Genomic DNA, 18,886 nt, shown 5'->3' on the forward strand with positions numbered 1-18,886 from the left:
TTGATTTCCCCACCATATCTGTATTTATTAGGATTGTCAGCATACACAGGTGATATAGAGGCAATTATATTTTTATCTCACAGAGGAATGAGGGGGATCTCTTTCACCGACTGTGGCACATAATGAATGAAATCCTAGACCTGCGAAGGCAAGTCCTTGTCGGCCATCTCACCCATGATCGAATGAAGGATGTCAAGCGACACATCACTGCTCGTCTGGATTGGGGCAATGAGTGAGTAAATATAATAATAAAAGAAAATAGTGTAATCTAATTATAATGCCACCGCTTTAGGCTCATTATAGAATGTTGAAATAAGGAACAAACTTCTTACAGGTGTTACTTGTTTTTTTAATGGACTTTTATTTCATTGTTCTGTCTACTGTGTTTTAGCAGTGAAAAATGACTTGTCATTTTATTTTGCTTTTTTCTTTCAGTTTATTTTACATAACAGTGGTACTGTCTACAAGAGAATTGCATTGGAATATCTGCAGCATCCTTTTATGTCTTTTTAAAACACACCTGGCCAGATTCCTATGTAATGCAGTTAGCACAGCTCCATTGTTTTAATTGAAACTTTACTGGCTGACATTGCTTCCTTTTTGACTTGTGTCACACAATTCAGTTCCTACTTGGGCATCTCTAGCCTACATCTTGCTACTATGCTCTGCATCTTTATTTATCTGAGTAACTAATAAGAGCTAATGCAAATTGTGTTATCTTACTTTTTTTTAAAAAAAAAAGCGACAAAAAGGTTAAAATACCTTTTAGCATTTGGGTGCTGTTTCCAAAGTCTTTTCTTTAGCCTATATTTATTCATTAAACTCTGACTAAATGCAGCAATATTCAATAGTAGAATTAACAGTATTTCAGGAGTTTCTGCAACTACTGCTATCTGAAAGCCTAGATACCTAACATAGTGCAAGAACTGTTATTAACTGTCTGTGTTTAACTGTCTCCTTAGAATTTTGTGCTAACTGAATGGAATTGTGATGGTTTTTGAAGCAGTCAATTCGTACTCTTTAAAAACATATTTTTAAAAAACTTTCTAATCTTTCAAGTTTTTCTAAATTCAGCATGACTGCCCCGTGTGTGTTCTTCAGCTTTATTGCTTGCCGCTGTGCTGAAAATAAATTTTATTCCTGTTGATTCAAGTTCATTTAATTATTTTGTTCAGGGGATACAGCCAAGCAGCTTTGATGCCATCCAGTCCAAATGAAAAATAAGCTGATGTTTTGGCATTTGATGGATTTTCCTTTTATCTTCTTTACCACGGTTAGCAATACTAGCACGATTCACATTGTACAGTGTTCACAATAGTACAAAGGACAATATCCATTGTACATTGTCCACAATGTGAAACAGATTTAAAAATTGTGGAAAAATGTATTCTATTAAAGTTACAAAGTGAAGAAAAGGGAGGAATCATCCGTGAGTGTTGAATACATCCAAAATACATTAAAACAAAACCAAAACCAGCTGTAGAGTACCAATTAACATGTACATTGTTTGTTGGAATGTTTCTGTTAAATGTAAATAGAAGCAATGAGTTAATTTGTTTCCTTTGTATGTAGAAACTACTTATTCTTATTCCATTTCTCATACAGACAACTGGGACTTGACTTAGTTCCAAGAAAAGAATATGCTATGGTGGATCCTGAAGAGATCAGCATTACAGAGCTCTACAGACTGGTATGTGAATATAATACTCAGTACTGTTGCTATCAAATTACATACTGATGTTTTGATGGCAGCTTTCTTCTACTTAACCAAAAGTACTTTTTTTGATCAAATAAGCTGCCATTTCATAATGTAATGAGTTTTACTATGAAGAAAGAAGTTTTCTTTTGAACAGTTATATCATCTCTACATCTGTATGAGATGCTTTGATTTGATATCAAATTTGTGTGTGCACACAAGCTCATTTTCTATGTTATTTGTTAAAAGTTTTGTTTTCTGATATATCATTAAAATTGTGACTGTTGACTTGAATTTAATCATCGATAAACGCTTATGAGACTCTTTTTCATTAGAGCTTTACCTGGCCCATGAGTCCTGTTATATAAGATTTGTGGAAGAATAATAATATACTCATGGTACAAGTATTGTCACAATTAATCATACAGGTTATTGGTCTTTTCTAATATATTAATGTAAATAGCAGTTAAACTGCATAGAAAAGCTCTTCTTTGGGTATAAAAGCCCATCTTGATTTACTAAAACTCGCACTGACATTTCTTATTCTGATTTAATCTCCAGCGAGGTCCAAGAAAACTTGCCAATTCATTTATGTGGGCTTTGGCTCATATTTAAGTACTGCAGCTGTTACAGATACACAGTTCTGAGCCTTACTTGCTTAAGACTAAGCTTTTATTTAAACTAAATTTTATTTGTTAACTTTTATATTTAAATATAGAATACAACAAAAATATAATTGCTACAATTTTCTGTGGAGATGAAATTATAATATATTTTTGGTAAATTTTAACTACTTATGTTGATAACTTGTAGTGTCAAGCCTAATAGTAATTTCTTCATGTTAGAATCAGTACACCTTTGGGCATTTTCAAAGTCATATGTAATCTTATGGAATCCTGTCGAAGCACTAGATGAAATACAGTGAGGAACCATAAATCATAAGAAGAAACCTACAGAGGAAGAATAACCCAGAAAACTAATAATGGAACTCATGGAGTGCACTTTCAAAAATAAAGAGGAAAAAAAAAAAGCCCAAGATAACCTCAGTTTGAAGGCTAAGTAGCTTAGAAAGAGTACTGTTTAAAATTATGTTTGGTACAACGTAAGAGAGAAATAGTATGACTTCATATTCTCCTACTCTTAATGGGTTATTAAAATGGCAAAGGTATAAACTGTGAAGTCAAATCAAGAGAATTTAGTATCTTCTATATAGCAGTCTGCCAAAGATTGTAAAATATGGACGTGATGTTCTTCCGTTTTAAAATACTGGTATTTAGTCTTTTGCAAAAACATTTTTTGTGTATTTGAATACTAGAATATCAGATCATTAACTATTTAAACTATGAAATACTATATTGTTACAGCACAAAGCTTTAAAGTGGCTTAGAATTTTCAGAGTAGAAAAAAGGTAAACTTCTAGGGGTTACTGTTTTTCTCCTAGAGATACTTATGATGCAGTGCAACACTGGGAAAGTTGCTTCCTTGAGTTCTCCTCAGATACCAAAAAAACCCCCAAACTATTCCAAGTTAATTTTGAATTAAAAATTTAAAAATTTGGATTAAGAAAGTAGTTCAGTATTACATTTTTACTTCTTTTTGTTTTGAGCTTTTAATGATTAATTCAAACCAGCTGCTGTGTTGTTTGTGGTATTTTTAGATGGAGCATCGTCATCGAAAAAAAGACACACCAGTACCAGCTAGCAGCCACCATCTTTTTGTTCAGATGAAGAGTCTAATGTGCTCCAATCTAGGAGAGGAACTGGAAGTAATCTTCTCACTCTTTGATAGTAAAGAAAATCGGCCCATCAGGTACCACATGATTTTTCACTGGAATACTGTTTTTACATAAGGTTTGTCAATATACGCTGTATATTTTGATCCAGGTAACAAATTTCACATCAGAAACAAGCAGAAGATAGTCTTGGTTCAGGATAATTTTTTGCTTCCTTTTGAAATTCAGGTTCTATACTTACTAGTTTGTAGTTTCATTTTTGATTTAAATAATGTGTATTTCTCCATCTTGTTTACCTATTTCAGTTTCCAGTTGGTTTCGTTTGTGTAGGAACATATATGCATGTATGCATACAGAGTAAATGTTAGTTCTGTGACCTAAAGGTCATTTTTCAGTATCTCTGTTTTCGTCTCTGCTAATCAGTGCACATTCAAAACTTAGAACTGTTGCTTTCTCTGCAATATTTATGAGATGAATTCTGCTAGGCACATGAGACTGGAGGGCTGCCCTTAGTCAGTGAATTAAGAGTCTTTTTATAAAAGGAGCCTGTATATGAGGAGGTGCCTGTTTTTCAGTGAAACAGTCAAACCCAATCTGACATCCACTTAGGGTTTGTTTGTTGCTTTTTTCATCTGGGAGCTGATCCGGGAACCATTCTTTTTCTGTTTGTTGTATAGCTTAAATTCTGTGAGAGCCCTGATAACCTTTGAATTTTTAAATATTCAGTAGTTATTTCTACTACCAGCCAATTTCTGGCCAAGAGAGAGAACATGGGAGTGAACAGTAGCAGAACCGCTATGCACTTAATAAATATGAGCACAGGAGGAGAGCAGAGTTAGTGAAAGAGCCTTGAAAGTTCTGTTTGGGGAATATGCCAGGAATATTGAACCATTAAATGCTTGTGCAGTGGTGATGGTTGTGGTGGATTGACACTGGCTGGATGCCAGGTGCCCACCAAGCCACTCTATCACTCCCCTCCTCAGATGGACAGCAGAGAGAAAATATAACGAAAGGCACCTGGGGTGAGATAAGGTCACGGAGAGATCACTCACTGATTATCATCACGGGCAAAACAGACTTGACTTGGGGAAAATTAATTTAATTTATTACCAATCAAATCAGAGAAGGATAATGAGAACATAAAAACCAAATCTTAAACAGCTTCCCCCCACCCCTCCCTTCTTCTTGGGCTCAACTTCACTCCCAATTTTCTCTCCTTCCTCCCCGCCAGCAGCGCAGGGGGATGGGGAATGGGGGTTGCGGTCAGCTCATCACACATTGTCTCTGCCGCTCCTTCCTCCTCGGGGGGTGGACTCCTCACACTCTTTCCCTGCTCTAGTGTGGGGTCCCTCCCACGAGACACAGTCCTCCATGAACTTCTCCAACGTGAGTCCTTCCCACAGGCTGCAGTTCTTCACAAACTGCTCCAGAGTGGGTCCCTCCCACGGGGTGCAGTCCTTCAGGAAAAGGCTGCTCCAGCGTGGGTCCTCCACGGGGTCACAAGTCCTGCCAGCAAACCTGCTCCAGCATGGGCTCCTCTCTCCACAGGTCCTGCCAGGGGACTGCTCCAGCACTGGCTTCCCATGGGGTCACAGCCTCCTTTGGGCATCCACATGCTCCGGTGTGGGGTCTTCTGCAGGCTGCGGGTGGATATCTGCTCCACCATGGACCTCCATAGGCTGCAAGGGGCAGCCTGCCTCACCAAGGTCTTCACCAGGGGCTGCAGGGGAATCTCTGCTCCAGCACCTGGAGCACCTCCTCCACCTCCTTCTTCACTGACCTTGGTGTCTGCAGGGTTCTTTCTCTCACATATTCTCACTCTTCTCTCTGTCTGCAGTTGCTGTGGCACAGCAACTTTTTCCCCTTCTTAAATATGTTATCCCAGAGGTGCTACCACTGTCACTGATGGGTTCGGCCTTGGCCAGTGGCAGGTCCATTTTAGAGCTGATTGGCATTGGCTCTGTTGGACATAGGGGAAGTTTCTAGCAGCTTCTCACAGAAGCCACCCTTGTAACCCCCCTGCTACCAAAACCTTGCCATGCAAACCCAATACAATAGGAGATCACCTTCTGGTCAGAAAGCTTCCATTCATCATTTGCTGCTGGTTGATGACCACTGTATTCTTCTCTACTCTCTTCACGATAGAAAGAACATGTTCTTGGGGCAACAAACATTATCTGCTGTAAGACTGGCTACTAGGGAAATGAAAGACTAGGCTTCAAAACAAGAAACACTTTAGGTAAGACAGCTCACAAATACACGGAAAGAAGTATAAGGTACTGCTTTAAACCTGTTAATAGGGTAAAAAGCGTTACTCAAAAATGTGTACAAAGCCATGATTGTGTAGTAGTTGTCTTATATATGGCAACAGGAATTTGAGGAAACGTGGAATTTGGGCTGAATTTGACAAAATTATGTCTGCGCTTTGTAGTTGGGCAAGATAACTAACCAGTGCTTTGAAGGATGATTATACTAAAGAAATTGATTTTTATTGTCAATGAAATAATATATAAGCAACTATTGTTACAATGTTAACTGCTAAATACTGACACTTCATTCTGGCCTGCACTTTGGACGTTAGTCACCAAAACACAGTTTACTGTCGTTTCTGAGAATTAAACGTGTATCAGGGCACATCTTTTGTGTTCACTCCAGTGAATGCCACAGCAGGTGATAGATTTAGGAGAGAGCTTCAGACCTTGACAGAAAACAATTTGGGTGTTATGGATTGCTGAAAACAAGGTTATGGCAGTAGTGGTGGTATGAAAGCAAATGGATTGGATTTCATGTTCGCATGAAAGCACAAATTCTAGAGCTGTTTGTCACATGCTTGCTGTGATCTGACCTTTAGTTATTGATTCCTGACTCCAGTGTCTGTTTGCAGCTGCTTTATTATGTGTGAACTTCCTCATCCCATTACTGGCAAACCTTGAAGAAGTGTGTTGCCATGAATCCAAACTGCCTTCTAGGGCATGGGGGGAATGACAAGATGAACTTTGTGAAGGTAGTTTGCAACCATCTGCAGAACAAACAAACATACATCCCCACAACAACAAAACCACAACAAAAAAACTCTCCCAAGAAACAAACAGAAACCTCTCAACATGTTGAAAAAGCTGAAACCAAGAGAGTTTTCACAAGAACAAATTAAATGCAAGGTATATCTGTATCACAGAATGAACTCTGGAATGCAGAGGTGTCCAAGCTGGAGATTTATATGGTCTTTCTAGACTAGACCTAGAAGCAACATAACCAGGTTATCAGAGAGTTAGACCAAAGCTAGTTGGTCTTGGTGCACAACGGTATGGTATGATGTATAATTTATATTCAGTACAAATGAGTGGGATATTTCAGAGGTCTTTCAGCTCTGAGTGATGCCTGCATGAACTGAACAGCCTACCTCAGGAAGATGATGTGTGAGAGGAGACAGAGTCTGCACTCTCCAGCTGCTGCAGTTCACACCCTGCAATGATGCCGAAGCCTACTAGCAATAATAGAGTTGTGGCGCCTGGATATGCAGAATCTTCTACTCATTTCCGATGAAAGTGCACACATGCTGTGTGTGGCATAACCTTAAGGTCTGTCACAACCTAGCTGGGTGATTTGTCCGTTGGTTTCCTAAGTCGTTGTCTCGTGATCCAGTAGAAAAATGCAATTAAAATCATAGACTAAACTTGTTAATAGCACAGATAAACTTAAGGAACTATACATGATAATTTATTTCCTGAAGCAGAAAGATCTTCAATTAAGAATAGAAGCATATGAATATCCATGACTTAAAATGTATTTCTTCAATTTGTTGCTTATGGTATTAGAATTTTTGGGTTTTGTTTCTTTGGACTTTGTTGTTTTTTTACCTCAGTTTTCAGTTTCGCATGCACTATATGTCTACCAAGCTTTCCTCAGGTGGGTAATCCTGCTTGTTTTAAGAGACCGTTGGAATGCGTAAAGTACAAGCTCTTGGGTACAATTGCTCCAAAAATGTGGCTTTACATGGATTGTAATACAGTGTTCATTGTCCATCTGATGTAAATTGACATAAAGCAAGTGGTCTCTGTAGCCTTTTAAATAAAGAGTTCATTTGGAGAGAATAAAAATAGCAGAGTTGAGATTTAATCATAGAATTTCTGTTCTGATATTTTTCTTAAGACTAATTTAGCTTCTTATTAGGTGGACCTGCAAATGTAAGGTCTCTTTATATATCTGTTTCATTTTTTGTAACCTCAGGTTTATGCAGTTGAAATGGCAGCTTTAAAAGATTGTTGGAGGACTAGAAGCAGCATTATCTGATTAATTTTTTTAATTGATTGTGTATCTTTTTCCACAGCCTTTTTTTTGTTTTATGTTACCTGTTTCATACATTTAGCTGTTTGAACAGAAATATTTATTCGAGTATCACAATTAAAAGGAATTGCAATTGTAGATCCTGAGGTGGGGCAAATGTCTACAAAAAGGAATAGTAAGGCTTTAGGAACCTTGAGTATAGCAGCTTCTTTCCCAATCCAGCTCCAGACCAGTGCAAGAAAAAGCAGACTCTGGGTCGGATGCTCTGATCCAAAACAGTTAGCAATATTCAGAAAGAAATTCAGCATGTTTGAGCTCACAGCTCACCTGGCTTCTTCGTGTTACTGGCCTGCAAGGAACCACAGCATATGAATGAGATATTTTGTGGCATTTTTCTTAGTGAGAGTATTTTTAGTGTTTTAGTATGAATCTATCTGTATATTGCTGCAGAGTTTATACAGAATATTTTCATTAAATTTTGAGTATTTATACATTATTGATAAGAGGATGTAATTTTTACTAACATGCATAAAACAATTTGATTTTGTGATAGTGTCTTGGCAAATTTGCAGTTATTGATTTTTCTGATCAACTGTAGTGTCAAATACTTTGAAAGAGTTTGATTTTTCTCTTCCTTTATTTTGAAAATATCTGAGTTATTAATAATGTGGATAGCATGTTACCATGTGGAAAAGTTTGTGCTTTGGAAAAACAAGGGAAAAAAGGTACTTGGTAATATAGGAAAGGTATGGTTTAATAGCTGAGCTTTATATTAAAGTGCAAGAATAAGGTTGGCCTTAGGCCATTTTAAAAGTTGTAGTTTTCTCAGGCAACATTAAGAACTGATCAGACTTAGAATATAATCATTGAACAATGAAAGGTAATGAAACTTTTAGTTGTTGCTACAGTTATAGATTCTCTCTGAAAAAAGCATGCCGTAGCACCTGAGACAAACCAAGTTATAAGCAGAAAGCACAGTGTGTTAACAGTTCTTGCATTTGACTTAGAGGGACTAGAATTGAGTGTCTAATAAGAAAATATAACATCATTACATGCTAAGAACAGATTAAAAGAATATAGATGTATGAAGTAGAAAGAAATTTAGATATCAAATTGAAAACTATGATCTTGAATGTCAGCACACAACTTTTCTCTAGTTTTTGTGACCCATGTGTTTTGCCACAGGAGCTAAGTTAAGTAAGTATTCTCAGCAGGGCTGGATTCTAACACGATGCAGTGTTAGCCACTGTTTGTCTTTGTAAAGAGAACCAGAGGAGGAAAAGGAGAATAGTAATAATTGTAATTCCCTTTACACTTTATACAATATCTTAACGACAATTGCTGTAGCTTAAGAGACAGTCCAGACTCCCTGGAAGAGAGGAAATTTAAGTTTGAATATTCAAAGGCAGAGCAAGAAGCTGAGCATAGGTCTTTGTTTTCTTAAAGAAAAACCCAGCCTATTAATATAAAGCTGTTCTTCACCTACACTACGCTCTTGTTCCTCTTTCTTAAAAATAAAATCCAAAGTGGTCACCACATGCTTTATATTTAAATTTAGCATTTGCTCCTCTTCATCACCTTTTGTTTCTCTGATTAGTTGTGCTTCATTAGAAAAGAATCGTTCTTGAAAGACCATGCAAGTGTATCTTTCAGGGCAGGGGTGCCATCAGGCTCTGGAATCTGAGTAGATGGAGGTATCTTTCTGTAGTCAGGAGTAAGATGCCAAGATTAAGACATAGGCCAATACTTAGCATTTCCTTTTTGTTAAATTTTAGGTTTCATGATGAATAGATGGACTTTAGGATTGGAATCCAGCTACAAAGACATCTAAACTTAAAATCTATGTGTGAATTGCATCTGTAGGCTCCTGTTACACTCTACAAAGACCTAGTTATAGTCAGTGAAACCTAGAAAGGGATTCAGCTGATGTCTGTGTCTTCTTTAGAACATGTTGAATAGCTCTTTAGAATCCATAGACTGTACTGATTAAAGAGCTGCTCAGCATACCCTGAAGTACTTTTGAACTGAATCCATCCTATTTTTTTTTTGTTTTCTGTTTCACTACTTTAAATCTCGATAAGTTTGAGCCTTCAAGTTCAGAACGAGTTGATGTTGAATTCATAAAGGATATAGATACTCAATATTAGTTATCTGACTTCTTGATATTAGCCCTTCAGAGTGGAATCCATAAGGAAAAGCTTTCTGAATTTGCTCTGAAAATATTTGGAAAGTATTTAGAGTAGACGGATCACAAATAAGTGATATATGTATATACAAATTTACTGTTGTTGCTTCTGTATATATTGAAATTCTTCTGTTAAAAAAAAAGTATGGTCTGTGTGTCTGTTCTGTTACCATGTTGTGGTAGGCAATGGACATGTTTAAGGAGTATTCTTCTAATTTAACACAAATTGGTGCTCTTGTTGTGTAACCTATCAGTGCATTTCTGGGATAACACCTTTTAAAATAAGTAAGAGTTGGAAATTAAAGCTGTAAAACCATTAAACCATTATTGTGGTTTTGATAGTATGTCTTAGTATCCCTTTAGTGCTTTGAATAAAAAGAAAATTAGGTAAATTTATAACTAGGTTATTCTCAATTAAATGATTTTTCATCTTAAAAGCATGGATAAATGCTCATAATTTTCCCAACGTGTACTAAGAATTAGATAATAATATGTTTTTCAGGTGAGATGTGAGAAACCGTGATGTTGAAATGAATTAGTGACTTGCCCAGAGAAGAAATCTGATGTCAAACAGTGACAAAAAAAAAAAATCAGTGTGATGCTTGGGGGTTCTTTTTAACCTTCAGACTTCCTAACTAAAGATTTCTCTACATTGGTAGCAGCTGTGATGCATCACTCGCACCTAACCTAGTGTGATCAGCACCCATTTTGGGCAACAGGGATTTTTTTCTGTCAACTTTAGTAAGCTAGAGATAAATTTTCTTTTGTGATCGCTTGCCATTTGTTTGGGATGGTATGGGACTGTACTTTTCTAGAGGCTTTTTTGTTTGCTGGAAATTGCTGTTAAAAATAACTGTTCCTGATTGTGTTGGCGACCACAATAACATGAGTTCTGTTGTATTAAGGTAGATGTAATAATAACATACGGGTTTATGTATGACTTTATTATTGTTTCTAATAAGCAGTAATAATAAATATTACTTTGCAGACTGTTTCTATATTGATATAATTGTCTAATGTGTGTCTTCAGACTTTAAAAGGCTTTTTTGGACATGAATATTCTAATTCCTGTATGGAAGCAAGAAAACTGTCAGTATTTAAGTCAAGTATTTAAATCTGAGTGGTGATATGCTTTTGCATTTGATGCATTAAGACTACAGTTGCAAGTCATTAATTTTCTACTTAATGATGCATGCTAATTTCACTTAACTCTGTGTGCATATGTATATATCTATATTTTCTAGCTAAACTAGCTGCTAGGAATAATTTTTGCTGTCACTTAAATTAACAATAAACAGCTGAAGTCAGTCCCTGATGATTCCTTGAGTTTTCCCTGGTGTGTTCTTGTATCTTGTTCCATTTGCCTTCCATTCTTTCTGCTTTGCAGTTTTCTTTCTTGGAACTGTAACAGTCCCTGAGTGGGATAGAGCAGGTGTGTGAATGTCATCGCTTTAACATGGTACAGCCATATGGCTTGTCCCAGTAAAATTCTTTGGTTTATGCCCTACTATGTCTTCTAACCTTACATTCCTCTTCCTCTTTTATTTCTGTATGGTCACAAGCCCTGTTTGTGTATTCTTCAGTTTTTTGTTCTTTAAGAAAGTAAAAAGCTATCTTGATGACACTTTAAGTTGTAGAACTAATTACACTTTTAGAATCCTAAGGCAAAAATTTTTGCATACACAGTTGTAGTGTTGTTATTGTATTTGGAAAATGAAAGAGGTCCATGATCACATCTTCCCTTGAGGCGTTTTTGTCTTTCAGTTCAGTCCTGTTTTCCTGGCCACTGCTGAGCTTTTACGGGCTGCTTAGACTTGTACAACATCTTAGTCTCTTTCTAAAGTATATTATCTCAAACATATCCTATCTAGATCTGTTGAGAGTCCAGACGGTAGTTAATTAGTGTTGAAAAGAAACTAGTGTTATAAAGAAATGCTTTTATAAAATCTGTTCCTTGAGTCTGGCATGATCAATAAATGTTTCAGAATAGCAAAATCAGAAGGACTTATCAATTTAGTACTGTGGGTTGCTGGTTTGTTTTTATATCATCTAATTTTGTTATAACTACATGAACGGTTTGAAAGTCTAAGACTGCTGTCTACTGCAGCAAGTAGTGCCAGCCAGTAGGAGTGGATTTGTAGAGCAGCCGTTCAAGCTAAGCCCAATGATAACATGTAAATGTTTAAGGATTCTCCTTTGGACTAACTCTGTGGTTGTGTGGACTGAGTGGCAAGACCACATGTTCCAGTTTAGTTTTATGCAGAAGAAATCCAGTTCACTAGCTTAGACTGTTCTGGGTTGTGGAGACTGTTCTCCACTCAAAATGTGGAGACGATCAGAAGATTTTCTTCAAAAGTGAATACCTGATTCAAACTAACCCAGTCATGTAGGTTGTGAAATAGCATATGTAAGACAGATATTACAGGATCATAGTTTGAATGGGGGAAAATCCTGTAAAACGTGGAGTAACTCAGCTGTACTTACGTAATTTTTTGCCTTGGGAATTAGCTGATTTTTTTAGCCATTACGATCACATTACAAAAAAAATTTCAGAGTTAAAAGGGATTATAGACACCTGTATGCAGTTGATTTAATATGAGATGCACTTATGAGAAAATAACTAAGTTTAAACTTTAGGTAAAACGTAGGACATTGTTAGAGCTCTAAAGGAAAACTGGAAATGTGTATTCTCAACATTTCAGTAGAGTGCAACGATCCTGTGTTCTGATGCTCTTTATTAGCTACTTTATAAATCTGTTGTAATGTGTGGTCATTTATGAGATTTGTGAAGTTTTGGACATTTTTTTATTCCTAAGAAATTACCAGTAGCTTCTGTTCTGTAAAGTTGGAATATGAAGATGCCTAGATTCCCAACTTCTAGAGTACTGAAGATTGTGTGATTATTGTTTGCTTTGGGGATGTCTTCTTCTCTTACCAGCATAAAAGTTAATGAAATGAACGTATTTTCCTGCAGTTAGATCATACTTACAAAGCCAGTAGTATGTACTTCAACAGATTACACAGTTAATGGTTTTGTAGTGGCAGATTTTTTGAGAACTAAAAGACATCTGATGATAGTACATGCTTTTCGCCTGCATATACTCGTATCATTTACCCAATACAGCAGTTTGTTGTGGCAGTGATGACCTTAGTGTAGCCAGAGGGCCCATTTACACTGGAGCTCTAAGAGCACCAATCCTTTAATCAAAAATATATTGATTTTTTTTTTTTTATCAGATCCTGGAAAGATGTCACTTACCAGGTTTTAATGGAATCAGTTTAACAAGTTGCAAGGGACAAAGTAACAGCTTAGCTGTTTTCCAGACAATGTGCATTATTCACTGAGACTCTGTTAACTTTATTTCTTGCCACAAGAATATTCTGCTGTTACAAAAAACAAAAGCAAAAAAAACCAAAACTCCAAATAAAATATTTACCAGATGATTGTGTTCAAAAAACCAAATATCCCAATGTCCTCTGAAACACTTACCTTTCCGGTGTGGGTACTCTAAGACCGTATTTATATTTGTAGCACATTGCTATCCAGAGATCTTGCCTGTTTTTTTTTAAGAGAATTTTGAAAACACCAACAACACTGGGCAGTGTATTGTGAAAAAGGGAATGGAGGGTATTAAGCCTCCTGCCTCCATTTGTTCAATTGAGACTCGAACCCTGTTCTTGACATTGATGACTATGCATAAGAATGCTGCATCATATCCTGCCCAAAGTCCCAGTTGCTTTGCTGACCTTTACATTTATGTAGAGTTTGTGCCTCTGTATTATGCCAACATACTGCTGTAGAAATTATTTTTCTTAAATCTGCAATGTGTCATGCAGTTCTTGTGTAGCAGTGTCTTTTCTAAACCATTTTCTTAATGTTATAATTTTTTCTAAATAGTAATGCTATTAAAAGGACAATTTCAAGGCAGTGCTTCAGAAAGATGGAGTGTGGTAAGATTTTCTTTCATTGGTATACACTTTGTGTCTGTGTCAATATGATATGAATGTCTTATCACAAATGATTGATGCCTCTGGACCCATCTGTGTGAGGAGCAGAGATAAGTTGGCATGCTAATCCTCCTTTTCCTATCACCTTGAACAACCTTGTTTGTAAGTATCATATTGCCCTCAAATGAGCACAGATTCTTAAGCAGCACAAAGAAGAATAGGCTGTTTATCCAAGGCCAAAGAAAGCAAACTGCATTTTCTATTTTGTGAGCTTTTGATTAATTATATGCTTAATGATTGTGTAAACTCCAAACCATGTCAAAGAATAAGATTGCCCTTTCTGTGTTGTACTCTCAACCTCACCTTTTTAGTGACATTCATACACATCATCAATCTTTTTATGCCTTTCTTCTTTCAGTTCTGCTATTACTTTAAATCAGTTAAATCACTTCCCAAAAGCTGAAATCCACATTTTGTTGGCCAAAATATTTACTACTTTGTGTTCTAATTTATTTTTCAGCTTTTTTCAGAAGAAAGCTGTAATGTCAGTTTTTCTCTCTTTAAGAAACAAATACTCCCCTCCCCACTTACTTTATGAAAATATTAAAGGATTTTTGTATAGTAAGAGAATGTTTAAAGGCATTTTTTTGCAACCTCTGTCACCATCTTCAAGCCTGAGATCTGCTCTGTTGTAGCACAGCTTAAAGAACCCCACTTTTAATCATCCCTCTAACTAAAGTTTACACAACTTACTATTGTTAATTGTTAACAGTCAGTACAACAGCAAGGAAGGGCTTGGATATCTCTTGAATCAAGCTGATAATACCTTTCCATTACCCAGAAGGCTCTACTGAGAACCCAAGATGTCTTTCTTCGAAGATATCCCTGTGGCCTCTCTTGAGCAAGAGCTCAAAGATTTTGCATTACTTTAAGCATGTAAGTGGGTTACACTTGAGTTTCAATATCTAGTTTACTTAGGATCAGTGCTCCAGGCATCAGCGCTCTAAATGCAGGAGACACAAATAGTTAAATTCTTTGTTGCTTCTAACCAATGTAGACCACAAAGGAGATGGAGAATATATTTGTGAAGCTGTAGGGTATGTGCTCAGTGCAAGGCTACGGACGTTATTAAAAAAGTACAGGAGAAGAATCCTGTATGGATAGCCCTCTGGCTAATGAAGAATATGTCACATGTTGTTGTGAGGAACGGTTTGTTAATTATAGTCATTTGGAACTTCAGGGCAAGTAAAGACAAGTGGTAAAGTGTTGTAGCATGGCAGTTACTAACTCGCAGAGGTGGAAGATGGAGAAGAATGTGTAAAGAACCATATTTCCATAAAGACCCAAATGACCCAGTTGTCTATCTGTGCTGCCTTTATGTGGTACTTGCACGTAATCACAAAAACATGGAATAGTCGAAGTTGGAAGGGAACTCCAGAAGTCATCTGATCTAAGTCCCCTAGAGCTGGTTGCCCAGGACCATGTCCAGGTGGCTTTAAAATGTCTCCAAGGATAGAGACTCCACAACCTCCCTGGACAACCTGTGCTAGTGCTCAGATGCCCTCACAGTAAAAAAATTGTTTTCTGATGCTCAGAGGGAACCTCCTGGGCTTCAGTTTGTGTCCATTGCCTCTTGTCCTGTCACTGGGCACCACTGAAAAGAGCCTGACTCCATCCTCTTTGCACATTCACTTCAGGTATTTATACATATTAATAAGATCCCCTCTGAGCCTTCTCCAGGCTAAACACTCCCAGCTCTCTCAGCCTTTCCCTCCAGTCCCTTAATAATCTTCATGGCCCTCCTTGGACTCTGTCCAGTATGTTCATGTCTCTCTTGTACTGAAGAGCCCAGAATGGGACACAGTACTCCAGGTGTGGTGTAACCAGTGCTGAGTAGAGGGGAGAAGGATCACTTTCCTCAACATGCTGGCAATAATTTGTCTAATGCAGCCCAGGATACCATTGGCCTGCTTTGCTTCAAGGACACATTGCTGGCTCATGTTCAACTTGGTGTCCACCAGGACCCTCAGGTGCTTTTCTGCCAAGCTGCTTTCCAGCTGGGTAGCCCCCAGCATGTACTGGTGCATGGGATTGTTCCTCCCAAGATGTAGGACTTTGCACCTCCCCTGACTGAACCTCAGGACGTTCCTGTCAGTCCATTTTTCCAGCCTGTTGAGATCCCTCTGGATGGCAGCCCAACCCTTTGGTGTATCAGGTACTTCTCCCAGTTTTGTGTCATCAGTAAACTTGCTGGTAGTACACTGTGCCTTATCATCCAGATCATTAATGAAGATGTTAAACAGGACTGGACCCAGTATTGACCCCTGGGGTACACCGCTAGTTACTGGCCTCCAGCTAGGCTTTGTGCCACTGATCACCACCCTCTGGGCCCAGCCATTCAGCCAGTTTTGAAGCCACCTTGCTGTCTGCTCATCCAGCCCATATATCAACAGCTTCTCTTGGAGGATCTTATGGGAGACAGTGTCAAAGGACTTACTGAAGTCCAGGTAGACACTATCCACTGCTCTCCCCTCATATACCAGGCCGATCATTTCATTGTGGAAGTTTATCAAGTTGGTTAAGAAGTTTCAGTTCAGAACAACCTGCTAATTAATTTCAACTTCTTTATGGTTCTTTTCATAGCATGCTTATCATGCCAATGTTTCATGCTAGAAATGTTATTTTGGACTTTTTTTGTTGTATACAGTGTGTGCATCTATTGTTCCTTTTCATGTTCTTTCCAGACACTTGATTCTTTATTTTATTCTAACATCAGAGAAGAGAACAAATTAGGATTGGGAAATGGTTGGGAGGGCACTTTAAAACCAGATTTGGAAATAATTTTAGATGGTGCGATGTATTTCAAATACAAAAACTGGAGAGAGAGAGAGAGAGAGAGAGGATTTTTATGTATGTGCATACATGCATGCGCATTAGTTGATGTTCAGATTTTCTGCTTCTGTATGTGCAATATCTGATTGTTCAATATTTAAGCTTTTGTGTTTCTGAACGTCATGGAAATTCAGAGGCTTTATTACTAAATAACCCTGCATAAAAAGAAGGGTTCGTTTCTACCATTATCTATGAGAATTAATGTCATTCTGGGGAAAAAAAGTTGTTTAAGGATATATTTTAACTGTATCTCAGACTAAGTTACCTGATCCTGATAGCACAGAATTTCCGAGAGGAGTGAACACTGACCAGAGAGACAGAGTTTGGACTGGATTTTTGTTGTAGTTTTTCAGCAACGTAGAATTTGTGTAAAGAAAAAATGTATGTACATGAAAGTGTGCTCAGTACAATGCCATATCATATGCTACACACCGTTTAGGTGCTCCTTATAATTTTTAATCTATCATTAGATTATAGGCTACTCTGCCTTTTCCCCTTAAAATACTATTTTTTAACATGTGTAACCTTCACTTCATTAATACTATTCCTTGGGAAGTTATTCAGATACCACCACATTATCTGTGGATGCTTTTTGTCTTGAAGTAGTCTTGGATCCTGACTTTCTCCATGCAAATGTGCCTGCTCTGCAGGGCAGGGATTAGGAGCTAGCAGGGTTTCTGGTAGAGGGAGCAACCCGTGGGAAACAGAAGCAATGAACTAGCTCAGGGCTACTTTTCCTTTATAGTATTTCCACAGAAGCATAATCTGCACTTTTACTGGATCACAGCATAGGGTAGCTCAGTGTTATTTTCAGTTTCCTGTGGAGTGTGCACAAAAATATCTCATCTTCTACAGTATTAAAACTGTGCTACAGCGAATTACACAAAATCAATGCATATATATCTATACCTCACAGATGCAGGAGAGATGAAGCGTCTTGATTTTTCTGGCTAGCAGACTCTTAAGAGAGTCCTCCATTCTAGTTTAGTCACTTATTACTCTGTTTTGTCCCTCTTCGGAAACAAGATAAAGCAAAACCAGGCTGGTTTAATTTACTTCCTGCTCTTTCAGGAGGTAGTCCTGATTTTAGCAGGAGGGTTGAAACACCTCAAAGGAAACGTAAAGGTCACTTTGGCAAGAGAGCAACCACTGCTCTATTAACAATCCTTTATGCTTTTGGAATAAAAATACCTCTTTAGATGAGTAACTTGGTATGTATATTTGTGAATGTGGTTGGTTGCTAATTTTTTAAAAATTTTTGTGTCATCCTTTATATTGCTATATATATATACACACACTCAATATATAAGCAGACTTAATTATTTCATTATTGGCTTTGTTTAAGACACCTGATAATTTGCCCTTGTGGACAAGAATGTATTTGGTGTGATTGTAGTTGGAAGTAAATGCAGGGTTATAAAAAGCAGCTTAAGAGAAGCCTGAAGTTCCAGAAACTTCAAAAGCTTCTCTTCAGAAAGTGTGCCTCATTTTTTCCAGTTATTCATTGTGAGCAGAAAGATTCCTATGTGCAGGAATATAGGCAGGACATATATAGTCAGTCAGCCTTTTCTTGGCAGGAGTACTGAAGTAGTGAAAGTTATAGGGCTTCTCCTCTGCTTGGATCCTAGACGAGGAGAAATTCTGGAGTAGGAGCCATCAGGAGATTAGAAAAAAAGTTGTTTCTTGGTCCCAGTCAGACTGGAAATGCGAAGGACGTGCCTCAAGTGAATAATACTTTTTGCTTGAGAATACTGATTTGAATTTCCTGCTGTGGAGTTCCTCCACACCAGAGGTAAGAACACTAAAGTGCTGGCCCAGTCAGTCAGTGTGCCCTGTTAATTACATTTTCATGATGATTGATTGATTTGTCGTTTTACAAAGCAAAACAGTTCCAAAAGTAGAGTAAAAGACATAGTCACTGTAAGTAATAGTCTGACCCATAAGGTACTCAACATACAATAATCAAACATTGGAACCTGAGCCTCTTAAGTGTTACTGAAATAGTAACCAAGAAAACTCTCTAAACCAAATAATAGTTTAGAAAGCCGACATTGGTTTATTGCAGCGCTGTGTGCATGGGGGATCTCTCCTCCTAGCATGCACACCTAAGAACAAAAGCTTGCTCATTATATACATCACAAATATGAAT

The 18,886-nt window shown here is 37.5% G+C and overlaps 1 protein-coding gene across 1 annotated transcript in view; it reads left to right on the forward strand.

Annotated features, from left to right (window-relative positions):
- The window catches only part of DOCK4 (dedicator of cytokinesis 4), a 269,438-nt gene that overhangs the window by 101,644 nt on the left and 148,908 nt on the right, over positions 1 to 18,886 (forward strand). The window contains exons 6-8 of the mRNA XM_068400425.1: positions 84 to 232; positions 1,606 to 1,690; positions 3,354 to 3,505. Of these exons, the coding sequence (XP_068256526.1) occupies positions 84 to 232; positions 1,606 to 1,690; positions 3,354 to 3,505 (386 nt within the window). The remainder of the gene's footprint in view (positions 1 to 83; positions 233 to 1,605; positions 1,691 to 3,353; positions 3,506 to 18,886) is intronic.

Source organism: Nyctibius grandis, chromosome 5 (genome assembly GCF_013368605.1).
Source record: "Nyctibius grandis isolate bNycGra1 chromosome 5, bNycGra1.pri, whole genome shotgun sequence".
Taxonomy (NCBI): Eukaryota; Metazoa; Chordata; class Aves; order Nyctibiiformes; family Nyctibiidae; genus Nyctibius; species Nyctibius grandis.